This window comes from Paroedura picta, chromosome 1, assembly GCF_049243985.1.
Source record: "Paroedura picta isolate Pp20150507F chromosome 1, Ppicta_v3.0, whole genome shotgun sequence".
In the NCBI taxonomy this organism is placed as follows: Eukaryota; Metazoa; Chordata; class Lepidosauria; order Squamata; family Gekkonidae; genus Paroedura; species Paroedura picta.
The window spans coordinates 10,555,774-10,577,125 of NC_135369.1; the positions used below are offsets into that span (position 1 = coordinate 10,555,774).

At 49.3% G+C, this 21,352-nt stretch overlaps 1 protein-coding gene across 4 annotated transcripts; it reads right to left on the reverse strand.

Moving 5' to 3' along the window:
• Window positions 1-1,282: 1,282 nt before the first annotated feature.
• Window positions 1,283-20,568, reverse strand: LOC143829700 (protein S100-A16-like). Of its 4 annotated transcripts, none has more exons than XM_077320996.1 (3): window positions 19,902-20,568; window positions 4,188-4,384; window positions 1,283-1,768 (listed from the first exon to the last, which is right to left on the reverse strand). In XM_077320996.1, exons 1-3 carry the CDS (start codon window positions 19,906-19,908, stop codon window positions 1,604-1,606), a joined length of 369 nt encoding a protein of 122 aa, XP_077177111.1. In that variant the 5' UTR covers window positions 19,909-20,568; the 3' UTR covers window positions 1,283-1,603. The 4 variants fall into 4 exon arrangements, with proteins under 4 accessions (XP_077177111.1, XP_077177131.1, XP_077177123.1 ...); XM_077321016.1 differs by lacking the exon at window positions 19,902-20,568 and adding an exon at window positions 19,396-19,416; XM_077321008.1 differs by lacking the exon at window positions 19,902-20,568 and adding an exon at window positions 19,187-19,355.
• Window positions 20,569-21,352: the final 784 nt, after the last annotated feature.

The window sequence follows — 21,352 nt, forward strand, 5'->3', positions numbered from 1 at the left end:
ACCAGCTCTCCCCTCCCAAAATGGGTCTGTAGGGGCTGGGAAGGGACCTCAGGTTGGCATGTACACAGTTATGCTTCCTAACCCTATTCTGCACTATCACGCTGCTTCTGGGGTTTCTCGAAGCCTGAAGGATGTTTCAGGGGCTTCTCAATGGTAAAAAAGGTTGAGAAAGGCTGGTCTGCTCTAACAGTCAGCAGCTTTCCAGTATCCTATGCAGAGAAAGATCATTTGCAAAACCTGCTACCTAAACCAGAGATACTAGCAGCTGACCCTGTGGCCATTGGCCACCAGGCCACAGAATGTTCTTTCTTTCTTTCAGGTCCCTCCTCAACATCTAAATGCTTCCAGTATCCACCCCTAAAATGAAGCTGAAACTATTTTGTTTCTAAGAGACCTTGAGCTGTGCTTGAATTTTTGGTTCACATGCAGCCATTGTGACAAAGCTGAGGAAGTCTCACAACGGAACTAGATAATTCCTAGGATTCTAGTCTCAGGCTCTTTTGCTGATGATGATTAAAGTAAGTTCAGACAGCAAGGGTCCATCTAGTCCAGCATCCTGCCTCACCGTGGCCAGGCAGAGAGTCCTTTTCTTTATTTTCTGTACCTTTCCTTTTTTTTTTTTTCTTTCTTCCTTAGTATTGTAGTTTTTCATCTCTTTCCCCCCAGAAAATCCTATTAGCTGCCTTAAACTGAATCAGCTGGCTTGTTCTTTTCATGAGAAATGCCGGGGATTGAACCAGGGACCTTCTGCATGCCAAGCAGAGGCTCTTCTGCTGAGCCAAGGCCCTGCCCTTCTTCATGCAATGGACAACTAATTTGTGGAATTCACTGCCACATGATTGGTTGATGACCAGCATGGCTGGTTTACAATAGTTTTGTGGTTAGGCATATTCAAGGAGGGGAGGCCCACCAAAGATTCTTGGCCATGATTGTCCAAGGGAACCTCCACTTTCCAAGGCAGTCTACCACTGACTCTCTAGTCCTGGAGACCAATAATAGGGGAAGCTCTTTTGCCCAAGTTCCGGGCTTCGCAATGATATCTGATCAGACAGCTGGACTATGTGGTGTAGTGGTTAAGAGAGGTAGCTTCTAATCTGGCGGTCTGGGTGAGATTCCCCTCTCCACATGCAGCCATCTGCGTGACCTTGGGCTAGTCACAGTCCTGATAGAGCTGTTCTCACAGAGAAGTTCTCTTGGAGCTCTCTCAGCCCCACCTACCTCACAGGGTATCTGTAGTGAAAAGGAGGCCCAAGAAGAAACGTGCACACACAGGACTCCGATATTCAGTCTGACTCCAGATTTTATTGCAATGGTATTCACAGTTTAGATACGACGCACTTTGAACCACCTCCCTCCCATCTCCAGATACAATACCCCTGAGTGCTGGCATCCAATTGGAACAGGTGGCTGGGCATGTAGTAGTTTTAACAGATTGATCCATGTCCCCAACCCTTTCAGCCTTCAATGTCACACCAAGATGAGGAAGAAACTCAAAACCTATGCAGGAGGAAACTCAAAACCTATGTCATACACAACCCAGCCAGCAGGGGGAGCTGGAGACATGGCCAATGGGGTGGTCGACATCTTTTCTCCTGTTGGCTTTCTACTTGGTGAACTTCACGCACTCTTCCTGCTGTCGGATCAGGCACGAGATGGGGCTGGCGATGCCGCCGATCAACATCCAGTATTCGTCGAAACTGATCTTCCCGTCGTGGTTCTCATCCAAGTCACAGATCAGTTTGTTGGCTGCTTGCTTGTTCTGGGTGTCCTGAGGGCGGGAAGAGGAGGGGAAGGGATGACAAGTGGCCAGGATATTAACCACCTCCCCGAAGAGGGTGAGAAACCTTCCCACATCGTTCTGCATGCAGAAAGTGTGCATTTCCTAACGTAACCGTTTGTCATTCCCTGATACAAGTGTTGTTGGCTGGCTTGCTCCTGCACATTTTCCGTTCTGTTTGCCATTCCCTGATGCTGGTTTGCTATTGCATATCGCACTAGTGTGTTCTGTTTGCTTGTCATTCCCTGATATGTGCTGACTGGCTTCCTATTTCACCCTGCGCTGATCTGGTCGTTCTGTTTGCCATTCCCTGATGCAAGTGTTGACTGGCTTGCTATCACACATTGAACTAGCCTGTCTGCTTTGTTTGCCATTCCCTGAGACAAGTGTTAACTAGTTTGCTATTTCACCCTGCACTAGTCTGTTTGTTTTGTTTGCCATTCCCTAATACAAGTGCCGACTGGCTTGCTACTGGCCACTGCAGTAGTCTGTTCGTTCTGATTGTCATTCCCTGATGCAAGTATTGACTGACTTGCTATTGCACACTGCCCTGGCCCATCCATTGTTTGCTTTCCTCCATGAATGCCGACTGGCTGGCTATCATGCTCCTTGGTGCCAGGCTGTCCCCATTAAGATTGGCAAAGGGCATGAAAATTTGCAGCCGGCTTGATGGTGAAACGATCTTATGCAATGTCACCTCTCGACTTCCTTTTTAATGGGTGATAACTGACAGGTTTGCTGGGTGCTTCTTTATGAGCTATTGCTCAAAGGACAATATCTTTGGCTCCGCCCCATTCCCATTCTTTCCAGCCCATTGTACAAGGGTGCCTCTTTTCTTCTTCACCATACTTTCTTTCCTATCTATCTATCTATCTATCTATCCATCCATCCATCCATCCATCCATCCATCCATCCATCCATCCATCCTTCCATCCGTGCATCCATCCATCCATCCATCCTCCCTCCCTCCCTCCCTCCATCCATCCCTCCATCCATCCTTCCTTCCATCCGTGCATCCATCCATCCATCCATCCTCCCTCCCTCCCTCCCTCCATCCATCCATCCATCCATCCATCCTCCCTCCCTCCCTCCCTCCCTCCATCCATCCATCCACCCTCCCTCCCTCCCTCCCTCCATCCATCCATCCATCCATCCTCCCTCCCTCCCTCCCTCCATCCATCCATCCATCCTCCCTCCCTCCCTCCCTCCCTCCCTCCATCCATCCATCCATCCACCCTCCCTCACTCCCTCCCTCCCTCCATCCATCCATCCATCCATCCTTCCTCCCTCCCTCCCTCCATCCATCCATCCATCCATCCATCCATCCATCTATCTATCTATTTATCTATCTATGGACCTACCTTATACACTCACGTATAAGCCTAGTTTTTCAGCACCTTTCTTTCACACTGAAAAAGCCCTCCTCGGCTTATACACGGATATATACGGTAACTGAAATAAAAGCCTGCTCCAGCCAGCCATTCGTTGCATTGCCTTTTGCAAATGTGTACGGCAAGCTGAGCTTGCTCTGGCAGCTTGAAGGACCTCAATGGTTTGACTGAGGGACTCTGATCTATATTTCCTTTTGCCTTCGATGGCAAAAGGAATGGCAATGCTGGATGGGAGAGCCCGTGATGAGGGAGCATTTCCCACGCACGGCTTATATGTGAGTCAATAAGTTTGCCCAGATTTTGTGGTAAAATTAGGTGCCTCGGCTTATATGCGGGTCAGCTTATATGCGAGTATATATGGTATATTCCACCAGTTTGGGGCCAGGGCCGAAAATGCCCTGGTCGAGGCCAGGCAAACATCCCATGGGCCCAGGACAACCTGCAAATTCCTACCCGCCGAGCAAAGTGCCCTGCGGGGGACATAAGCAGACAAGCGGTCCCACAGATCCGTAGGACCCAAGCCACGTATAGCCTTAAAGGTCAAGAACAATACCTTAAACTTTGTCCGGAAAAGACTGGTAACCAGTGCAGTGCAGATGATGCAACACCGGCTGAATATAGGCCCTCTGAGGAGTTCTAGTGAGGACCCTTGCAGCCATATTTTGTACCTGCTATAATTTCTGGGTCAAAGCTAAGGGCAGGCCCGCGTAGAGCCTACCTAAACCTAAAATAACTTCGCAAAGCTAAAATAACTGTCCTTCTTGCTATTGCACCCTCCCACAAAAATCTGTGCCCTTCCCTGGCTTTCCTAATTTTTGCAATCCGCAAACTTTTGCCACCGTGCCTCTTTCTCTGCAAATCTCCCGCGGCTTGTTGTGCGGAATTTGCGGAATGCTGCGTGATGGGTACGTTCCTCTCCAGCTTCTTTCCTGAAGACTTCCAGCAGCAATCACGGCTGCCATTGAACCCCTCGCCGCCCTCCCGAACCCTTGGTCATTCCAGCTGCCTCCCCATCTCACCGTCAGCATGTGGTTGAGCTCGTGGGTCAGCATCTTGCGGAAGCCTCCCTTGCTGATCCCGCGCTGTTTCTTGCAGCAGCAGCAGCAGCCGCCTTTGCCCGAGTACCGGTCGTAGTTCTTCACCAGGGTCTGGATGGCCCACTCGAGCTCAGAGGGGTCGCCGATCATGACTGGTCCTCCCTTGGCTCCCTTGGCTCCTGCAAGGAGAACGGAGGTGAACTTCAAATCTGCATCCACTGATGCACCTAGCTTCATTCATTCATTCATTCATTCATTCATTCATTCATTCATTCATTCATTCATTCAATTTATTGTCCGCCACTCCTCAAAGGCTCGCGGCAGGTTACAATCATCATCAAATCAAATGGGGATAGAAGGGAGAGGCTGTGGCTCAGTGGCAGAGACTCTGTTGGGCCTGTGAAAGGTCCCTGGTTCAATCCCAGGCATCTCCAGTTAAAGAGATAAGGTAGGAAGTGATGGGAAAGACCTCAGCCTGAGACCTTGGAGAGCTGAGGAGACAATACTGGCTTCGAGACAATACCGTGGCTCTCTGGCAAAGCCTCTGCTTGGCATGCAGAAGGTCCCAGGCATCTCCAGTTAAAAGGGCCAGGCAGGAGGCGATGTGAAAGAGCTCTCATTAAGACTCTCAAGAGCTTCTATTGGTCAGCGTAAAGGCTGTGGCTCAGTGGTAGAACATCTGCTTGGCATGCAGAAGGTCCCTGGTTCAATCCCAGGTATCTTCAGTTAAAAGGACCACGCAGGAGGAGAAGGGAAAGACTTTACCTCTTCCCACTCCCCTTATTAGATATTTTATGGGCGGGATGGGAGATTAATGACTACCGCCATGTTGTAGGGTTTGTGGTTGTATGTTTTGGTGTCCTTAGATTCTTTTAATGGGATTTTATTGGGGCCTTTAGCATGGACAACTGTAACCCGCCACGAGCCGGTCTCAGGAATGGCAGGTAATAATACTTTAATAACAATAACAATAAACAATAAACAATAACAATGACAATAACAATAATTCAGCCTGAGACTACTACGAGTCTAAGTAGACCAGCGTTTCTCAACTTTTTTTTACTGTTGAGAAACCCCTGAAACATTCTTCAGGCTTCGAGGAACCCCAGAAGTGGTGCAGAATACGGTTGGGAAGGAAAGCTGAGGACACGCCCACCCAGTGCGCCTCCCCTTCCCTCCCCCTCCAGGCCCATCATTGGCCATCAGGAGGGACGAGTCAACACAACCATATATGTCCATATTACCCAATAATTGTTTGACAATTTTTTAAAATATATTAAAAATTCATTAAGTCCCACCCATTCAGGAAACCCTTCCAGGGCCATCAAGAAATCCCAGGGGTTCATGAAACCATGATTGAGAAAGCTTAGAGTAAGCAATACCGACTTTTCTGATTCAGTATAACACCGTTTCATGTGTTCACCATAAGTTCTGGTGTGAACGGGCTGATACATGCTACTTATCATTTATATAGCATTTTAAGCTTACAGCACTTTAAACATTTATATAGCACTTAAGCATATAGCACTTTATATAGCACTTTAAGCACTTTAAATAGCATTTATATAGCACTTGATATATATAACGTTCGTGTAAGGCCCACTAACCCTAACCCAGTTTGAGTTTAGCAGCACCTTTAAGACCAATAAAGCTTCCATCGAGGTATAACTTTTTGTGTACATCCACACTTCCTCAGATACAATGAAATGGGAATTACCAGTCCATGCATATAAGCATACAGTATAATGAAGATGTTTAACAGATTTTGTAAAGGGAAAGGCAGGATGTAATTTTGGGGTAGCAAAGGACGAAATGCACATGCCCTTCCCCTTTGCCCTTCACCTGCCACCGCCTTACCTGCATAGCAACCCCTTGATTATGGGGTTGACTCCCTTTTCAGCCAAAGGACACACAGCCCTGTTTTGTGCCTGAGCCAAGAAAACATCTGATGAGTTCGAATATTTGTGTACATTGCAAGGCTCAGTTTTGGAAATGTTATGGAATACTCACGGGTATCCCATGACGTCTCAGAAACTGAGCCTGCAACCTGAGCTAACTCATTTCCACAAAAAGAACTGTAGTGTGCATGATTCGACAGCATATATGAAGACTATCCTGCAGGGGGAATCAGAGGAGATGTGTATTTTAGCAAGGTTACATTAATAACTTCCTAAACTCTCCTTTGAGCGTGCTTCCTCCCGGCTTGCCTCCAGAAGAAAACAGAATTAGTCAGTTAAACTGTTAGGACTCTCTCTTTTTCTCTCCTCTCTTCTTTACATGGTTGTGTCAATTCTCGGTAAAAGTGTTATTCTTTAAGCAGCCAGTACTGCTGCTCCTTTGGGTATTTATTTATTTTATTTTTATTTTATTATTTATTAATTTGATTTTGTTACTGCCACTCCCGGACTAGTCAGCTCGTGGCAGTTAAAACTCCCAATGCCAGCAGAGGTGCAAAGAGTTCTAGCCAACTTTGCTCCTGGTTGGAGATAAACTTGTGCTTTTTCTCGTTCCAACTGGAGAGCATAGAACTTTGGCCTAAGACTCATTCCAGGTGTTTGCAGACTCACCTACAAAGCAGTGATCACCATCCCTACCACCACCACCAAATGCCTCACAACTGAAAGAAAAACAAATCACACTTGCATGAAGTTTGATCTAGTTGGGTCAACATTTCAACATGCAGTTGGATCCACTCCTTCCTCCCCAGAGCTCAGGGCAACTGCTTTGCTCCCAAGAGCCCTGCAGGGTAGGCTTGCCTCTTGTTCTTCAGCACAAGGAACTGTTCGTGATTTATTACAAAAGACACCCTGACTGCTTTTATTGATCTGGCACACTTTTAAACTGGCTTTCTCCACCACCAGGTTTCGAGTGCCCTACAGGAAAACAGGAGCTTTCATTTCAGAATGTGCCAAGTCAGCTTATTCCCATAAAGTCCTGGGAGGTTCCTGCAAGTAGAACATGTCATTTGGTGTTCTTCTGTGGGAGTTTTTCCACTGGCGAGTCCTGCTGTGAGGTAGAATATGCAAGACCAAAAGCTGCCCCAAGAGCAGCAAGGATTCTGAAATAGTTTTTCACCATCTAGCGCCCTAACTATTGGACTGAACAAGAACTATGGTGGGCATGACTCAAAAACACAGGAAGAATATTCTACAGGGGATGTCGGAGGAAATGTGCAGTTTGCACAGTTAGATTAGGAATAGAATCATAGAATCATAGACTAATAGAGTTGGAAGGGGCATCCTGGGCCATCTAGTCCAACCCCCTGCACTATTCAGGACACTCACAACCCTATTGCTCATCCACTGTAACCCGCCACCCCCTTGAGCCTTCACAGAATCAGCCTCTCCCTTAACCACTGCACCAAGCTAGCTATAGACCAGGGGTGGCCAAACTGCCTTTCCAGATGTCCATGGACTACAATTCCCATTAACCCCTTCCAGCTGGAAAGCTACAGTTTGGCCACCCCTGCTATATGCAGAGAAGGGTTTGCTATGTCTATTTGAGGAGGAGAAAATGTAAGACGTGCTGGGATTTTCTGATGTAAGGCCTAGGAGGCCAAGCACAGGAATTTGGCAGCTCCGAGCGTAGATTTACGGGCATGGATTAGAGCCTCATTTAAGAAGCTGGTTCAAAATTGGCCCCGATTGCCAGAAGGGGGCATCATTCATACCTGTCAGGTCTAATCCACACGCCCTGTCATAAATATGTCACAGGGCTGAAGGAGCACACCCTTGACATAAGGCAGGGCTCAGAGGGGTGCCGGGCGGGGTCGGCCCGTGCTCAACCACCCAGCCTTGGCCCAAGGGAGGGGAGAGGACAGGGAGGACAGGAAAAGATGAGACAAGTGCTCCTCTTTACCAGGGACAGTCTGTCATGTCCAGTCACTGGCCTTGACAAGCGGTTATCCCTGTCCAGTCTCTCTCTGGCCTTTGGTGAGAAGGTCATCTGAACTCCATGTGAGTCACTGATGTCAAGAAAGAAGCCGTCTAAGAAGAACAGTCCAATTTACCCTTTCTCAACTCATGTTGTGCCAGTCATGTACTCTCAGCCTAACCTCTCTCACAGGGTTGTCAGGAGGATAAAAAGGAGACGGGGAGCATGATGTAAGCCGCCTTGAGTCCCCTTAGGGACAAATCAAACAAAAATAAAAACAAATGCACCAGACACAGGGGTGGCCACACTGAGGCTCCCCAGAGACCCATGGACTACCATTCCCATGAGCCCGTGCCAGCAGGGGCTCATGGGAATGGTAGTCCATGAGCAGCTGGGGAGCCACAGTCTGGCCACCCCTGCACTAGAGAAAGGATGTATCCGCTCATAGTTCTGCATCCTGTAGAATCAAGAGATGGCTGAACCTTGATGAACCTCAAGGCCAATAACATGCGAACATAAGAGAAGCCATGCTGGATCAGGCCAGAAGCAACGCTGCAGTCACACAGTGGCCAAAATCCAGGAGCCACCAAGTGGCTGAAATCCAGGAGCCATCAATTACCTCCTTACTATAGTTTTGCCCAAAAACCAGAGCATCTCCCTTAATAGCACTGATGTTCCTACCTAATTTCCAGATGACATGGAAACATCAGATTTCTTTTTCAGGCTTCTTGCTTGGTTGGGGAAGAGGGTGATTTCCCTGGTTTTGTGAACAGCTGAAGCACGGGAGGGGGGGATGCCAAACTGGGGGACCCCCGTTCCCAACTGAGGACTGGTAACCCTAGCAGAGAGTGAACTCCACCCTCCCCTTTCAGATTCACGGCCAAATGATGGGAGCTGATTAATAGACCAGAGCAGATGACCTTGAAAGAATCGCTGAAATGAATTGGACCAGGCCTCCTCAGTCCGGGTTTCATGAAACCCTGGAGTTTCTTGATGGCTCTGGAAGGCTTTCCTGAATGGGTGGAAGTTAATTATTTTTATTTTTTTTAATTGTTAAATATTTATTGGGTGATATGGTCATGTTGACCCGCCCTCCTCTCCCAAAATGGCCAATGATGGGCCAGGAGGGATGGGAAGGGGGGCGAGGGGCGTGTCCACAGCTATGCTATTCTGTATAATCGCAGCACTTCTGGCATTTCTCAAAGCCTGAAAATGTATTTTATCCTCCCAACAACCCTGTGAAGTAGGTTAGGCCGAGAGTACATGACTGGCTTGAAGTCACCTGGCAAGCTTCCATGGTGGGGTGGGGATTGAAACCTGGGTGCCCCAGATCCTATACAGTTATGGGTGCAGAAGTTCTGTGCATATATTTCAACCCACATGCATAGCTTAGACTTCTCAATTTCCCTGGCCTGGCTCAGAGTTCCCAGCCTCACCCCCAAATTGCCTTCATAGTGACACTCTAGGAATATCCCATTAGTCTCTATGGTCTTTACCATAGAAAATAAGGGAAGTTCCTATCACAATAACTGGAATTGACATCATATCCTCCCCAAACCTCACCCAAACTTCAGCATTTGCCTAAGGAGTGTTGGGCCTAGAATTTAGCACTGCTTTCCACAGCTTTTTTTCCTTTTTACATGCAAAGTAGTGAAGGAGAAACAGTCCTTAGTTGGAGAATGCGTGGTTGGGGACGGTTAGAAATCTCCCAGAATTCCCTGGGAGAAAAGGGCTGTGTCCCTCATTCGGGATGCCCCCCCAGCCATTGCTTTCCCCCACCCCTTAACCCTACCCCATAATTTAATTTAACACACAGGCATTGTAGGGCAGGGGTAGTCAACCTGTGGTCCTCCAGATGTCCATGGACTACAATCCCCATGAGCCCCTGCCAGCAAACGCTGGCAGGGGCTCATGGGAATTGTAGTCCATGGACATCTGGAGGACTACAGGTTGACTACCCCTGTTGTAGGGCAAGGGGTTCTGCAAAACTTTGCATCTTCCAATCGCCTCTTTTTTCCTACAGCGCCTCCTGGTGGCAGTCTCCAGATACATGCCCAGGCCTCTTTGCAAGGGGTCAGCTGCTCTCAATTTCCAACCTGTCTTCCCTTCCCTTTCTTGCAAGGACAAAAAAAATGCTTCCACTGAGGCCCAAACCATTAACAGTCAGGCACCACCAGGTAAGTGAACGGGAGAAAGGCGTGGAGGATGTCCGGGAAAGGGAGGGACAGTTGAAGTCCTCTGCAAAGCCTTCGGGACAAGACTATAACTAGCCACAGGCTTGGCCAAACGGTGGCTCTCCAGATGTCCATGGACTACAGTTCCCAGGATTCCCTGGCAGCATCATGTTGGCAGGGGTTCATGGGACTTGTAGGCCACAGACATTTCCTGGGGCTCGTCAGTTTCCGCTGAAAATTCTGAAACAGGAAAGGCAGGTGGACCCAGGCAGGATCTGCAGAAGTCAGGAGGTGGGTTTGAGAGTCCCCCATAGGTTTATTTCCTTCTCTTGCCTGGGAGAACCCCAAAAGAAGAATTAGCACGTTTCTGCATACCGTTTTGCATAACTGGCACAGACTGTAAAGGTCCTTCTGGTTCACACCTGCATCCTGTCCCCAAAAGTAGCCAAACAAATAACATGGGGAAGCTCACAGGATAAGCATTTCTCTTTGTGAGAGCCAGTGTGGTGTAGTAGCTAAGAGCAGCGGACTGGAGAACTGGGTTTGAGTCTGCTAAGTGACTTTGGGCTAGCTTCAGTTCTCTCCGAACTCTTTCAGCCCCTTCCCTGCCTCACAAGGTGCCTATTCTATTGTGAGAGCCAGTTTGGTGTAGTGGTTAGGAGTGCGGACTTCTAATCTGGCATGCCGGGTTCGATTCTGCGCTCCCCCACATGAAACCAGCTGGGTGACCTTGGGCTCGCCACAACACTGATAAAACTGTTCTGACCGAGCAGGAATATCAGGGCTATCTCAGCCTCACCCACCTCACAGGGTGTCTGTTGTGGGGAGAGGAATGGAAAGGCGACTGTAAGCCGCTTTGAGCCTCCTTCGGGTAGGGAAAAGCGCCATATAAGAACCAACTCTTCTTCTTCTTCTTCTTCTCAGCCCCACCTACCTCACAGGGTGTGGGGAGAGGAAGGGAAAGTGATTGTAAGCTGATTTGAGATACAAGGGTCATGCTGGATGTCCTTGGGCCAGTTCTCTAAGAGTTCTCTCCGCCTCACCTACCTAAGAAGAAGAAGAAGAAGAAGAAGAAGAAGAAGAAGAAGAAGAAGAGTTGGTTGGGTGTGGGGAGAGGGAGGGAAATGATTATAAGCCCCTTTGAGACACAAGAGTCCTGCTGGATGACCTTGGGCCAGGCCCAGTTTCTGTTGTGGGGAATGGAAGGGAAGGTGATTGTTAGCTGCTTTGAGACACAGGAGGACTGCTGGGTGACCTTGGGCCAGTCACCATACTCCCAGGATCGGGGATCTAGTTCACAAAGAGTACTATCTTGGCATTTCACCTAGAGCGGTAGAATGTCTGGGGCTGTCCCTGGACAGCCTTGTGGAGATGCTTGAGGCTGATCCTGCGTTGAGCAGGGGATTGGACTAGATGACCTGTGTGTCCCCTTCCAACTCTATGATTCCACGGATAACAAACTGACAGCAATTAAGTGTCCTCACAATCTACACCCAACACCTGCTGACGCTCTGCTCCCTCTCCACTCTCAACCTGAGAGCCACCTTCCATCCCACAGAATATCGCAATCCTGAACGCCTCCCCAATGTCCCTGCAGAAACAATTTCCATCTCATCGTCCCCGCCCGGATGCAGGAATGTCATCCTTCACCCTCAGGAGAGGGCTGGTCTTTGTGGACTCTCAAGATGCCTCTCAAGTTGGGTGGTGGGGGTGCCATGGTGCCCCCTGATTGCTACAGAGCGCATCATGTACAGGTGGAGGATTGGGTGGCACACCCGCCAAGCTAGGTCAAGGGAGGGGGTGCCCAAATTCTTGTCCGACTGCAACAATCCGGTCTCTTTGCTTTGAGAGACAGAGGGATGCCTGGTCAAGTGTATTGATTGAAAGATCCTCTGCCAATCACCCTGAGGATCAAAACACAACCGCTCAATCAAACCAGAGATCCACCCAGTCCTCAAGCCATATGCACACATGAACATGCAACGTTGCCTTCCACTGAAACAAGCCATCGGTCCATCAAAGTCAGTACTATTCAGACTGGCAGTGGCTTTCCAGAGTCTCAGGTGCAGGTCTTTCCCATCACCTCCTGCCTGGCCCTTTTAACTGGAGATGCCGAGGTTTGAACCTGAGACCTTCTGCATGCCAAGCAGATGCTTTGCCACTGAGCCACAGCCTCTATGCTGACCAATAGAAGCTCTCGAGGGTCTTACTTAGAGCTCTTTCTCATCACCTTTTAACTGGAGATGCTGGGGATTGAACCTGGGACCTTCTGCATGCCAAGCAGATGCTCTACCACTGAGCCACAGCCTCTACGCTGACCAATAGAAGCTCTCGAGGGTCTTACTTAGAGCTCTTTCTCATCACCTTTTAACTGGAGATGCTGGGGATTGAACCTAGGACCTTCTGCATGCCAAGGAGATGTTCTACCACTGACCCATAGTCCCTGCTCCCTGTATGTCTGGCAGCAACATTTGGGGCCAGAGGTCTTTCAGGTTTGGGACAGAGGTTTTTCCCATCACCTACTACATGGTCCTTTTAACTGGACACGTCAGGGATTGAACCCGAGACCTTCTGCATGCCAGGCAGATGCTTTCTCAGTCAGCCACCAAGGACTATCATGTCTTCTACTGCCTGGTCCTTTTAACTGGAGATGACAGGGCTTGAACCTGGGACCTTCTACGTGCAAAGGAGATGTCCCATCGCTGTGGGCCCCTGTGTGACACAGAGTGGAGGACTGGATGGGCCATTGCCCTGATCCAACCTGGCTTCTCTTACGTTCTTCTGGTAGGCACAGCCAAGCACCAAGGCAGGCCAAGTGCAGGGGACAAGCGGGGTAATTTTGTTCGAAGTGCATCATCAACGAGGAGAGAGAGAAGAGAACAGAGCCAACACTGTGACGGCAGCTGTCCCTGAAGCCACCCGATTTTAATTTGCACAGCCAATCAGATCTCCGGTGGCCAATAAGAAGCCCTGCTGGACGGCAGCCACTTGGCCACTCCCACTTTCTAAGAATACTTGGCAGGGACCAGGAAAAGTGATGGGAATCCCCGGTCTATCAAGTCTTGACTCTTGTGGCCAGCGATGACTTCCTGGCATCTCGGGCAAGTTGTTTTTTCCGGTCCCCTAAGATCTGATCCTTTTAACTTGAGTTTCCGGGGATTGAACCAGGGACCTTCTGCAGATGAAGCAGATGCTCTGGCTTCTCTCTGTACCATGACTTCTCTCTACCTTCTTTCAAAGGCCACCTTTGGTACAATGCGAAGGGAAGAAGAAAACACCCAGCTTCCTGGGAGCAGCGGTATACAAATTTAATAATAAATTTAAAAAATAAAATACCCCGCATTTCACCGCCCGAAGGAGTCCCCAAAGCAGTTTACAAACACGTTTCGCTTCCTCTCCCTAAAACAGGCACCCTGTGAGGTAGGTAGGGCTGACGGAGCTCTGGAAGAACTGCTCTGGGAGAACAGTTCTAAGAGAACTGTGACTAGGTCCAAAGTCACCCAGTCAGCTGCATGTGGAGGAGTGGGGAATCAAACCCGACCCTCCAGATTAGAGGCTGCCGCTCTTAACCACGCTGTTCCCCAACTACAACATACTTTTGCTCCTGGTTTTCTTGACCAATCTCCTCTCCTCCCCCTCCCTTCAGATTCTTATCCTGCCCACTGACAAATTTCCATGGGAATTTTGGAGGCGGGGATTTGTGGGTTTGGCTCAAGCACCTGGGTGGGGGTAGGGAACAATCACGTCAATGAGTCGGGTCGATGACTCAGTCCAAGAAGCATTCGATTGGCACAGACGTTCCATTAATACCAGGTGTGGGGGGGAATTATCTGAATGGCAGCCATCTTGGAAGAGGCATGCTGTCCCACGAGGGGACTTGGAGATGTCTCTTCTAAGATGGACGCTTCTTTTGATGCATCCAGACCTCTCCTGAGACCACTCAAGCAGTTTTCCTCTAATAGTTTCAGGGTTTCCGGGTCCTCTTCAGCCCCTGCCCTCTACACAGAATGCGATTTCCGTTTGGATTTGGGGTGATTTAAAATTTCCTTCTGCAGCAAGAAGGATTGATCCGGAGTGACCCTACCTTTATTGTGCGATATCTTAGAGTGCTTTTAAGCCTCAATATTTAAAGGCTGTTTTGAATCTGGGTTCTCCTCCGTGGTAGAGGATTGGCCACAGGTGGTCATGTGACAAACTTGCCTTAAAGGAGAAGCCCCTAATTTCTCTCAGCTTCTGTCAGTCCTGGATTTTTCCTCCCTTCTCTGCCTTTTTTGATCCTTTTCCCCCACCCCTCCAAGAAAAGAAAGAGGCTCCCTGCTTGGCTCCTCCCACCCTTTTCAAGAAAAGAAAGAAAGAGGCTTGGCTCCCCCCCCCCCCTTCTGAACTATCCTAACCACGTGCAGAAGACTTTCCTGTTTCAATGGGGGGGGGAGAGGAAGACCCAAGTTCAAAGCGATCTGAATACAACAGGATTGACAATGGAATAAACAAAGTATGTGCAGACTCTGCCCTGGCCTCCTAAAACAGCATTGTTATAAAAATACATGCAAATGCAATTGAACGAGTCATTCAGTTGAAATTCACAGAATTCATCAGCGGCCATTTCTGTGCTGAGCTCCCCCTCACCGGCAGTCTTCAAGCAGTACCAGGACAGACTCTTATCATGGATGGTTGAGGCTGATCCTACATTGACTAGGTGGCCTGCAAGGCCTGTTCAAATGTGAGGACACTCAGATGTGAGTGTCCTGCATAGTGCAGGAGGCTGGACTAGATGACCCATGAGGTCCCTTCCAACTCTATGATTCTATGATTCTATGATTCTACTAGCCAGGGCTGATTTGACTTAACTCCCGAGATCTGAAGGGATGGGGGCTTTCCCGGGCTTCCCAGATTAGGAGAAAAACGTGTAAAAACAAAGACTCAGTGACTTTTCTCATACAGGGGAAGCAAAACTGAAACAGGAATATTTGAATCGAAGCTCAAAACATTCAGCCTCACCTTTCCCTTCTCCTTGGGCCACCAACCAACATTCAGGCTTCCCCTGCATATGAGATTGGGGTGTTCCCAAGACTGCTTGGCCCCAGGGTATGGTTTTATGTATCCACTACCTTTGTAACCCTTCCTTCCTTCTTAGGAGCTCAGGGTGGCATGCATAATTCTCCTTTCCCTATTTGATGCTCCTGACAGCCTTGCAAGGCTCATTAAGCTGAGAGTCTGTGGCTGGAATACAACAAACAAAAACCGGGGTACACCATGAATAGAAAACACCAGGGGAAAAGGGGCTGTGTCAAAAGTGGCTGATTAGCTTGTGGCCCGGCAAGCTTCTTTTTTTGGGGGGGGGGGGGGAGAGGGAAGCAGGGCCGCGCATGCGCATTTGCGCCATGCACAGCCGCAAACGTGCATGTGCTGCAGTTTTGTGCGTGTGTGCCGCACATGCGCATTTGTGGCCGTGCATGCATGGCCGGCACAATCACCCTCCTGACTGCCACCAGTCCGCAGCCTTAAAAAGATTGTGGACCACTGGTTTAAAGCCCTTCCTGCAGGTCCTCTCCTCTGCTGCCAACCGGAACCTTTCCCTTCCCTCCTCCAAGGGACAACCTTTCGAATACATGTTCTCCTCTAGCTCTGGTGGCCCCAACCCACCCAGCCGACCCTGAGGTCTCAGCCTCTCCGCCACCTCTAAGTCATCCTGGCCTAAAATCCACATCGCTCACAATTTAAACGTGTGAGGTTTTCCTCAACTGAGCCAAGTTTTCCAATGGAGAACTGGTGACTCAGAAGGGCCAGTTCTGCAAGCGTCGGGAGCGAACCCAGCAAGACAGGACACGTTCCCGATCAGCTCCCGGCTTTTCCCATTCCTGCCTTCCTTCCCTCTCTGCCACCCTCTTACGAGCAGGGAGTTCCTTTCCCCTCCTTGGACGTGAACTCTTCCTAATCCTCACGGCGGGCGTTGAATTTCCAGTTCCCATCAGCCGCCAGTGTTGTTGATTAAAACAGTAGGATCTTGATTAAGACCAAACAGGAAGGCCCGTACGCAAACTGTAATTAACTCATGGGAATATAACTGTCACAAGATACGGCAACAGCTGGAAGCTTCAATGGTTTTTGGGAAGGCAGCAGGATGGGGGGGAAGGCATATTCTCAGAGATAAAGCCAGCCGAGCTCCACGGGTCGTAATCACTAAACAGAACCTCCACGTCCAGGAGCAGTCTATCCATGAGTTCTGGGGCATAGGAGGTAGGGGGAAATGTGTCAGGCTAGGTGACGAAACGCTGGGTGATAAGGCACTTGATTCTCTTTGCCGAGAGTTTTGTAAAGGAAACTTTGCTTCCTAGTCATCACGAGTTTCCTGCATTGTGGAGGGGGTTGCTCTAAATGACCCTGGAGGTCCCCTCCGGCTCTATGATTCCTCTAGTCTGGAATATCTAGCTGCTTTGATGGCTCTGTTGGGGCGGAGTATGCAGCATTAGTTTTGTGTGAGAGCTCGCCAACCAAGGGAAACAGATCTCTGCGCATGCTTAAACATGTTCTCCTCTCTCTTAGCAATTCCTGTATCACAGCAGAGAGATCAAGCCCTGGAACAGCTGTTCTAACAGGTTTGGCACGCCCTTCTCACGATCTTGACCTGAGGAAGTGCCACTTCTGTCCAGATTTTCCCGGCATCCTTACTTTGCAGGCACTTGACCTAGATTTTAGAATCATAGAATCATAGAGTTGGAAGGGGCCACAGAGGCTATCTAGTCCAACCCCCTGCTCAACGCAGGATCAGCCCTAAGCATCCTAAAGCAGCCAAGAAAAGTGTGCATCCAACCTTTGCTTGAAGACGGCCAGTGAGGGGGAGCTCACCACCTCCTTAGGCAGCCTATTCCACTGCTGAACTACTCTGACTGTGAAAAATTTTGTTGTGCTTCTATAAATACCACCCTGGTCGTTTAGCTCCCCCCAGGTGGGAAGTGCACTGGTAGGGCCCCGATCCTAAGCTGCTTAGTACAGAGCGTGCCATTTCGACCCAAAGGGGGTGTCATTATCTTGGTGGGGAAAGATCTGTTGTGGTAGGGCAAATTCTTTTGGAATACAGATCTATCCACTTGGGCTTCTGTAAATATTTCCTGTATCTTGATCAGGATAATATTGGAGATTCATGAAACATAAAGGTGAATGAATAAGACCAGGAAGCGTCCCCTGACCAATCAGAGACCAAAAGAAACCCATTCTGGGCCCTCTCCCTTGGTTGGCCCCCTAAATATCCCTCTCTCTTCTTTTGCTTTCAGGTTTCGTTCCCTTCTTTGCATTAGTCTGTCTTTCCCTAGAATCATAGAGTTGGAAGGGACCACCCAAGATCATGCCCAAGATCTCCGGTCAGTCTGGGAAGGACTAAATTCGCCTCCTGACCCCAAAGTGACGATTGACATTTCCCTGGGCATGCAAGGAAGTTCCACAAGAGCCAAGCACGGACCCAATCCCTTCTGCCCACCCACTCACCATCTGCCTAATTTCACAGAATCAGCATCTCTATCAGATGGCTACCTAGCCTCTGCTTAAGGACTTCCAAAGAAGGAGAACCCACCGCCTCCTTCTCCATCGATGAAGTCATGCATCTCTAGGAGCCTACCTGATGTAGTGCTTGGAGCGGTCAGCTAGGCTCTGAAAGGCCCTGGTTCATATTACTGCTCTGCCGTGGAAATTCACGGGCTTTCTGACTAGTCGCCTCTGCTCAGCCAAACCCTGCCTCATAGGTCAGCTGTTTTGGGTCTTCTTTGGGAAGAAAAGCGGGTTGCAAATCAAGTAAATAAATATTGTATGTCTGGCGTCAGACTGGGAGGTGAAGGCCATGCAGTGGCCAAGACGGGGGCCACCTCTGACCGAGGTGGTCCATGCAAATGACACTTATACCTCGCTTTTTCTCCTACATGGGAATCCACAGTGGCTTACAACGTCATTCCTTTCCTCTCCGTTTTATCGTCACAACAATAACCCTGTGAGGTAGGTTATTCAGAGGGAGGGAAGTGGATAAGCAGTCTGGGAGATGGATGGACGGGGTGAGCAGTTACCCTGCCCTAGATGATCCAAGGTCATCCAGCAAGCATTCAGGGCACAGTGTTGATTCGAACCTGGGGCTTCGGGATCCTAGTCCAGCACTCTAATCACAACATGGTCAATCCCCTGTCCTTCAGTCTTTCCATCTCAATATTGACCTACCCACCCTACAGGTCACTGGAAAGGTGCCCATGAGCTGCCCAGAATGCTCAGAAAGTTCTAGACGATCGTCCCCTCTCCTACACGAGAAGACAAACCTTCTCGAAACTCTCTCAAATCAACTGGCTTTGAAACAATTAAAAAAAGAGCCAAAGGGACAGGTGAAGAATCAGAATCCAGGCCTGAATTCAAAGAAACAGCTGGGTAAAGAGGGTATCGTTTCAACGATTAGTCCAAAAATCATCCCAAACGCCACCAGACGCTACAACAGGCCTAGAATCTAGGATCATCTAGCAGATCCCAAAAGACAGGGATTTATTAGAAACTATCCTTTGGGTGTAGCATCCTCTAAAGCAGGGGTGGCTGAACTGTAGCTCTCCAGGTGCTTGTGGACAATTACCAAGAGCCCCTGCTGCCAACTACATCCTGAGAAATCCTATCAGTTTGTATGACACTGCAATCGTGCTCAGAATTAAACCTTTCCGATCCCTTGGCTTAGGAAAACATAACTCTTGGGTGTGAACAGTTAATGTCTCTTGTCTACAGACCTCCCAGTTTGCCTCCTTTCTCAACTTGCCGGTCCATCAACATACAACACGGGTGGCCAGGGACGAGATAGCTGTGTCCCAGAAGTCCATCAGCACATTCCTGGTGGGGCGTCGAACTTCCTAAATCTATCGAACCAAGTCCGATTCGACAAGACGCCTCGCCACATCAACACATGAAGCCGCCACCTACTCAATCATACCCTTGGTCCATCGAGGTCAGTAATGTCTACTTGGACCAGCAACAGGTCCCCTAGTTCTCCGCTGAAGGCCTCTCACGTCACCTGCTACCCAATCTGGGAATTGAACCTGGGTCCTTAAGCATGCCAAATAGACATGTGCGACCCCCTGAACCACAGCCCCCTTGGTCTTCAAGAAAAGCAGATGGGAATTCTTTCATACCACTGAGTTGACCTTCCCTGCCAAGTTGTCATGGTTTCCTCAGAACAATACAGATGCTTCCGTGGACCGTGGAACACATAAGCCAAAACAATCGGCCACACAAGATGACGCCCACCCACAACACAATGCCAGATCGAGAGATGGTAGAAAGTGCCATCAAGTCATAGTTGACTTGGTGACCCCATAGTCCTTTCAAGATAAACAAGCAAACATGGACAGTTCACCCATGGCCTGAGTGGCACAGAGACCCTTCCCCCGAACCCTGCTTTCAACACCATTCCGGCTTCCCTGTCTCTTTCTTTTCCACCTCGATGTTTTTGTTCTTACAAAGCTTTGACTTTTTTTTTTTTCGCAGGCCGGTCGGACGATGGAGCCCTCCCCAGGACTTGTAGAAGCACGTTGCATTCCTTGCTGCGGATCCCAGATGGAAGAAATAACCCCAGTGCCGTCGGGTCCTGCTAAGCTTCCCACCCCATCCCCTGAACGCGCACATGTGCACGGCTTACCGTGCATGACTGCGGTGGTGCTCGTGGCCTGTCTTCGCCTGCTAAAGTCGCCCGGGTCTGTCCGTGTCTTTCTGGCTCTTCTTGTATTTGAGGACGGTCTCTTCAGATCTCGTCCCTCCCACCTTTGGCATCCAACTCACACCTGTGTCACGAGGCTTGAGTCGGCCTCCTTTTAAAGAGAAACATCCTCTCTGTTGTGTGTGTGTGTGTGTGTTTTTCCCGAGGGATGGAGACACTCTTGGGGCGTTCCTACGGGAAGCTTTACAAGTCACCCAGGCCTTGGCACCGGTCCGATTGCGCAGTTGGAGAATCCTGTCTTTCTGCCTTCTTCGGGCTGCCGGTGACACAGAGTCCCTCCTACACTCTGTGCCTGTGCGTAAGGCCCAAGGTATGGCTCTATGAAGAAGCCCTTAGAGATGCAATCAGCACTCAGCCTAACCCAGTGTCCCGGGAGTGGCCAGACGATCCTTAGGAAATGTACCCACGGCAGAAGGCCGTGCTCACTGGTGGCTGCCTGGTGCCATGTCTTCACTGCCAGCTTAATTAACTGTTTGTTGGCTTATGGAACTCCCTGCCACATGATGGAAAGGGCTGGAGCCCCAAAGGAGCTTACGAGGCAGGGAGCGAACAGAGGCGGATTGCCCGTTGCCTGGGTGATGTAGCGACCGGACTGTGTGGTGTATAGAATCATAGAATCATGGAATCATAGAATCATAGAATCATAGAATCATAGAATCATAGAATCATAGAATCATAGAATCATAGAATCATAGAATCATAGAATCATAGAATCATAGAGTTGGAAGGGGCCACACAGGCCATCTAGTCCAACCCCCTGCTCAACGCAGGATCATAGAATCATAGAGTTGGAAGGGGCCACACAGGCCATCTAGTCCAACCCCCTGCTCAACGCAGAATCATAGAATCATAGAGTTGGAAGGGGCCACACAGGCCATCTAGTCCAACCCCCTGCTCAACGCAGGATCATAGAATCATAGAGTTGGAAGGGGCCACACAGGCCATCTAGTCCAACCCCCTGCTCAACGCAGGATCATAGAATCATAGAGTTGGAAGGGGCCACATAGGCCATCTAGTCCAACCCCCTGCTCAACGCAGAATCATAGAATCATAGAGTTGGAAGGGGCCACACAGGCCATCTAGTCCAACCCCCTGCTCAACGCAGGATCATAGAATCATAGAGTTGGAAGGGGCCACACAGGCCATCTAGTCCAGCCTCCTGCTCAACGCAGGATCAGCCCAGAGCATCCTAAAGCATCCAAGAAAAGTGTGTCTCCAACCTTTGCTTGAAGACTGTCAGTGAGGGGGAGCTCACCACCTCCTCAGGCAGCCTATTCCACTGCTGAACTACTCTGACTGTGAACATTTTTTCCCTGATATCTAGCCTATATCGTTGTACTTGAAGTTTAAACCCATTACTGCGTGTCCTCTCC

What these genes read in the sequence shown, in the direction of transcription:
- LOC143829700 (XM_077320987.1), bottom strand. Translation starts at nt 19,039, where the DNA reads ATGTTGATGGACCGGCAAGTTGAGAAAGGAGGCAAACTGGGAG. An exon ending in GAAAGGAGGCAAACTGGGAG is followed by an intron (nt 4,385 to 18,996) that starts GTCTGTAGACAA and finishes TTCTCCTTGCAG; the next exon opens with GAGCCAAGGGAGCCAAGGGA. An exon ending in AGCTCAACCACATGCTGACG is followed by an intron (nt 1,769 to 4,187) that starts GTGAGATGGGGA and finishes TCCCGCCCTCAG; the next exon opens with GACACCCAGAACAAGCAAGC.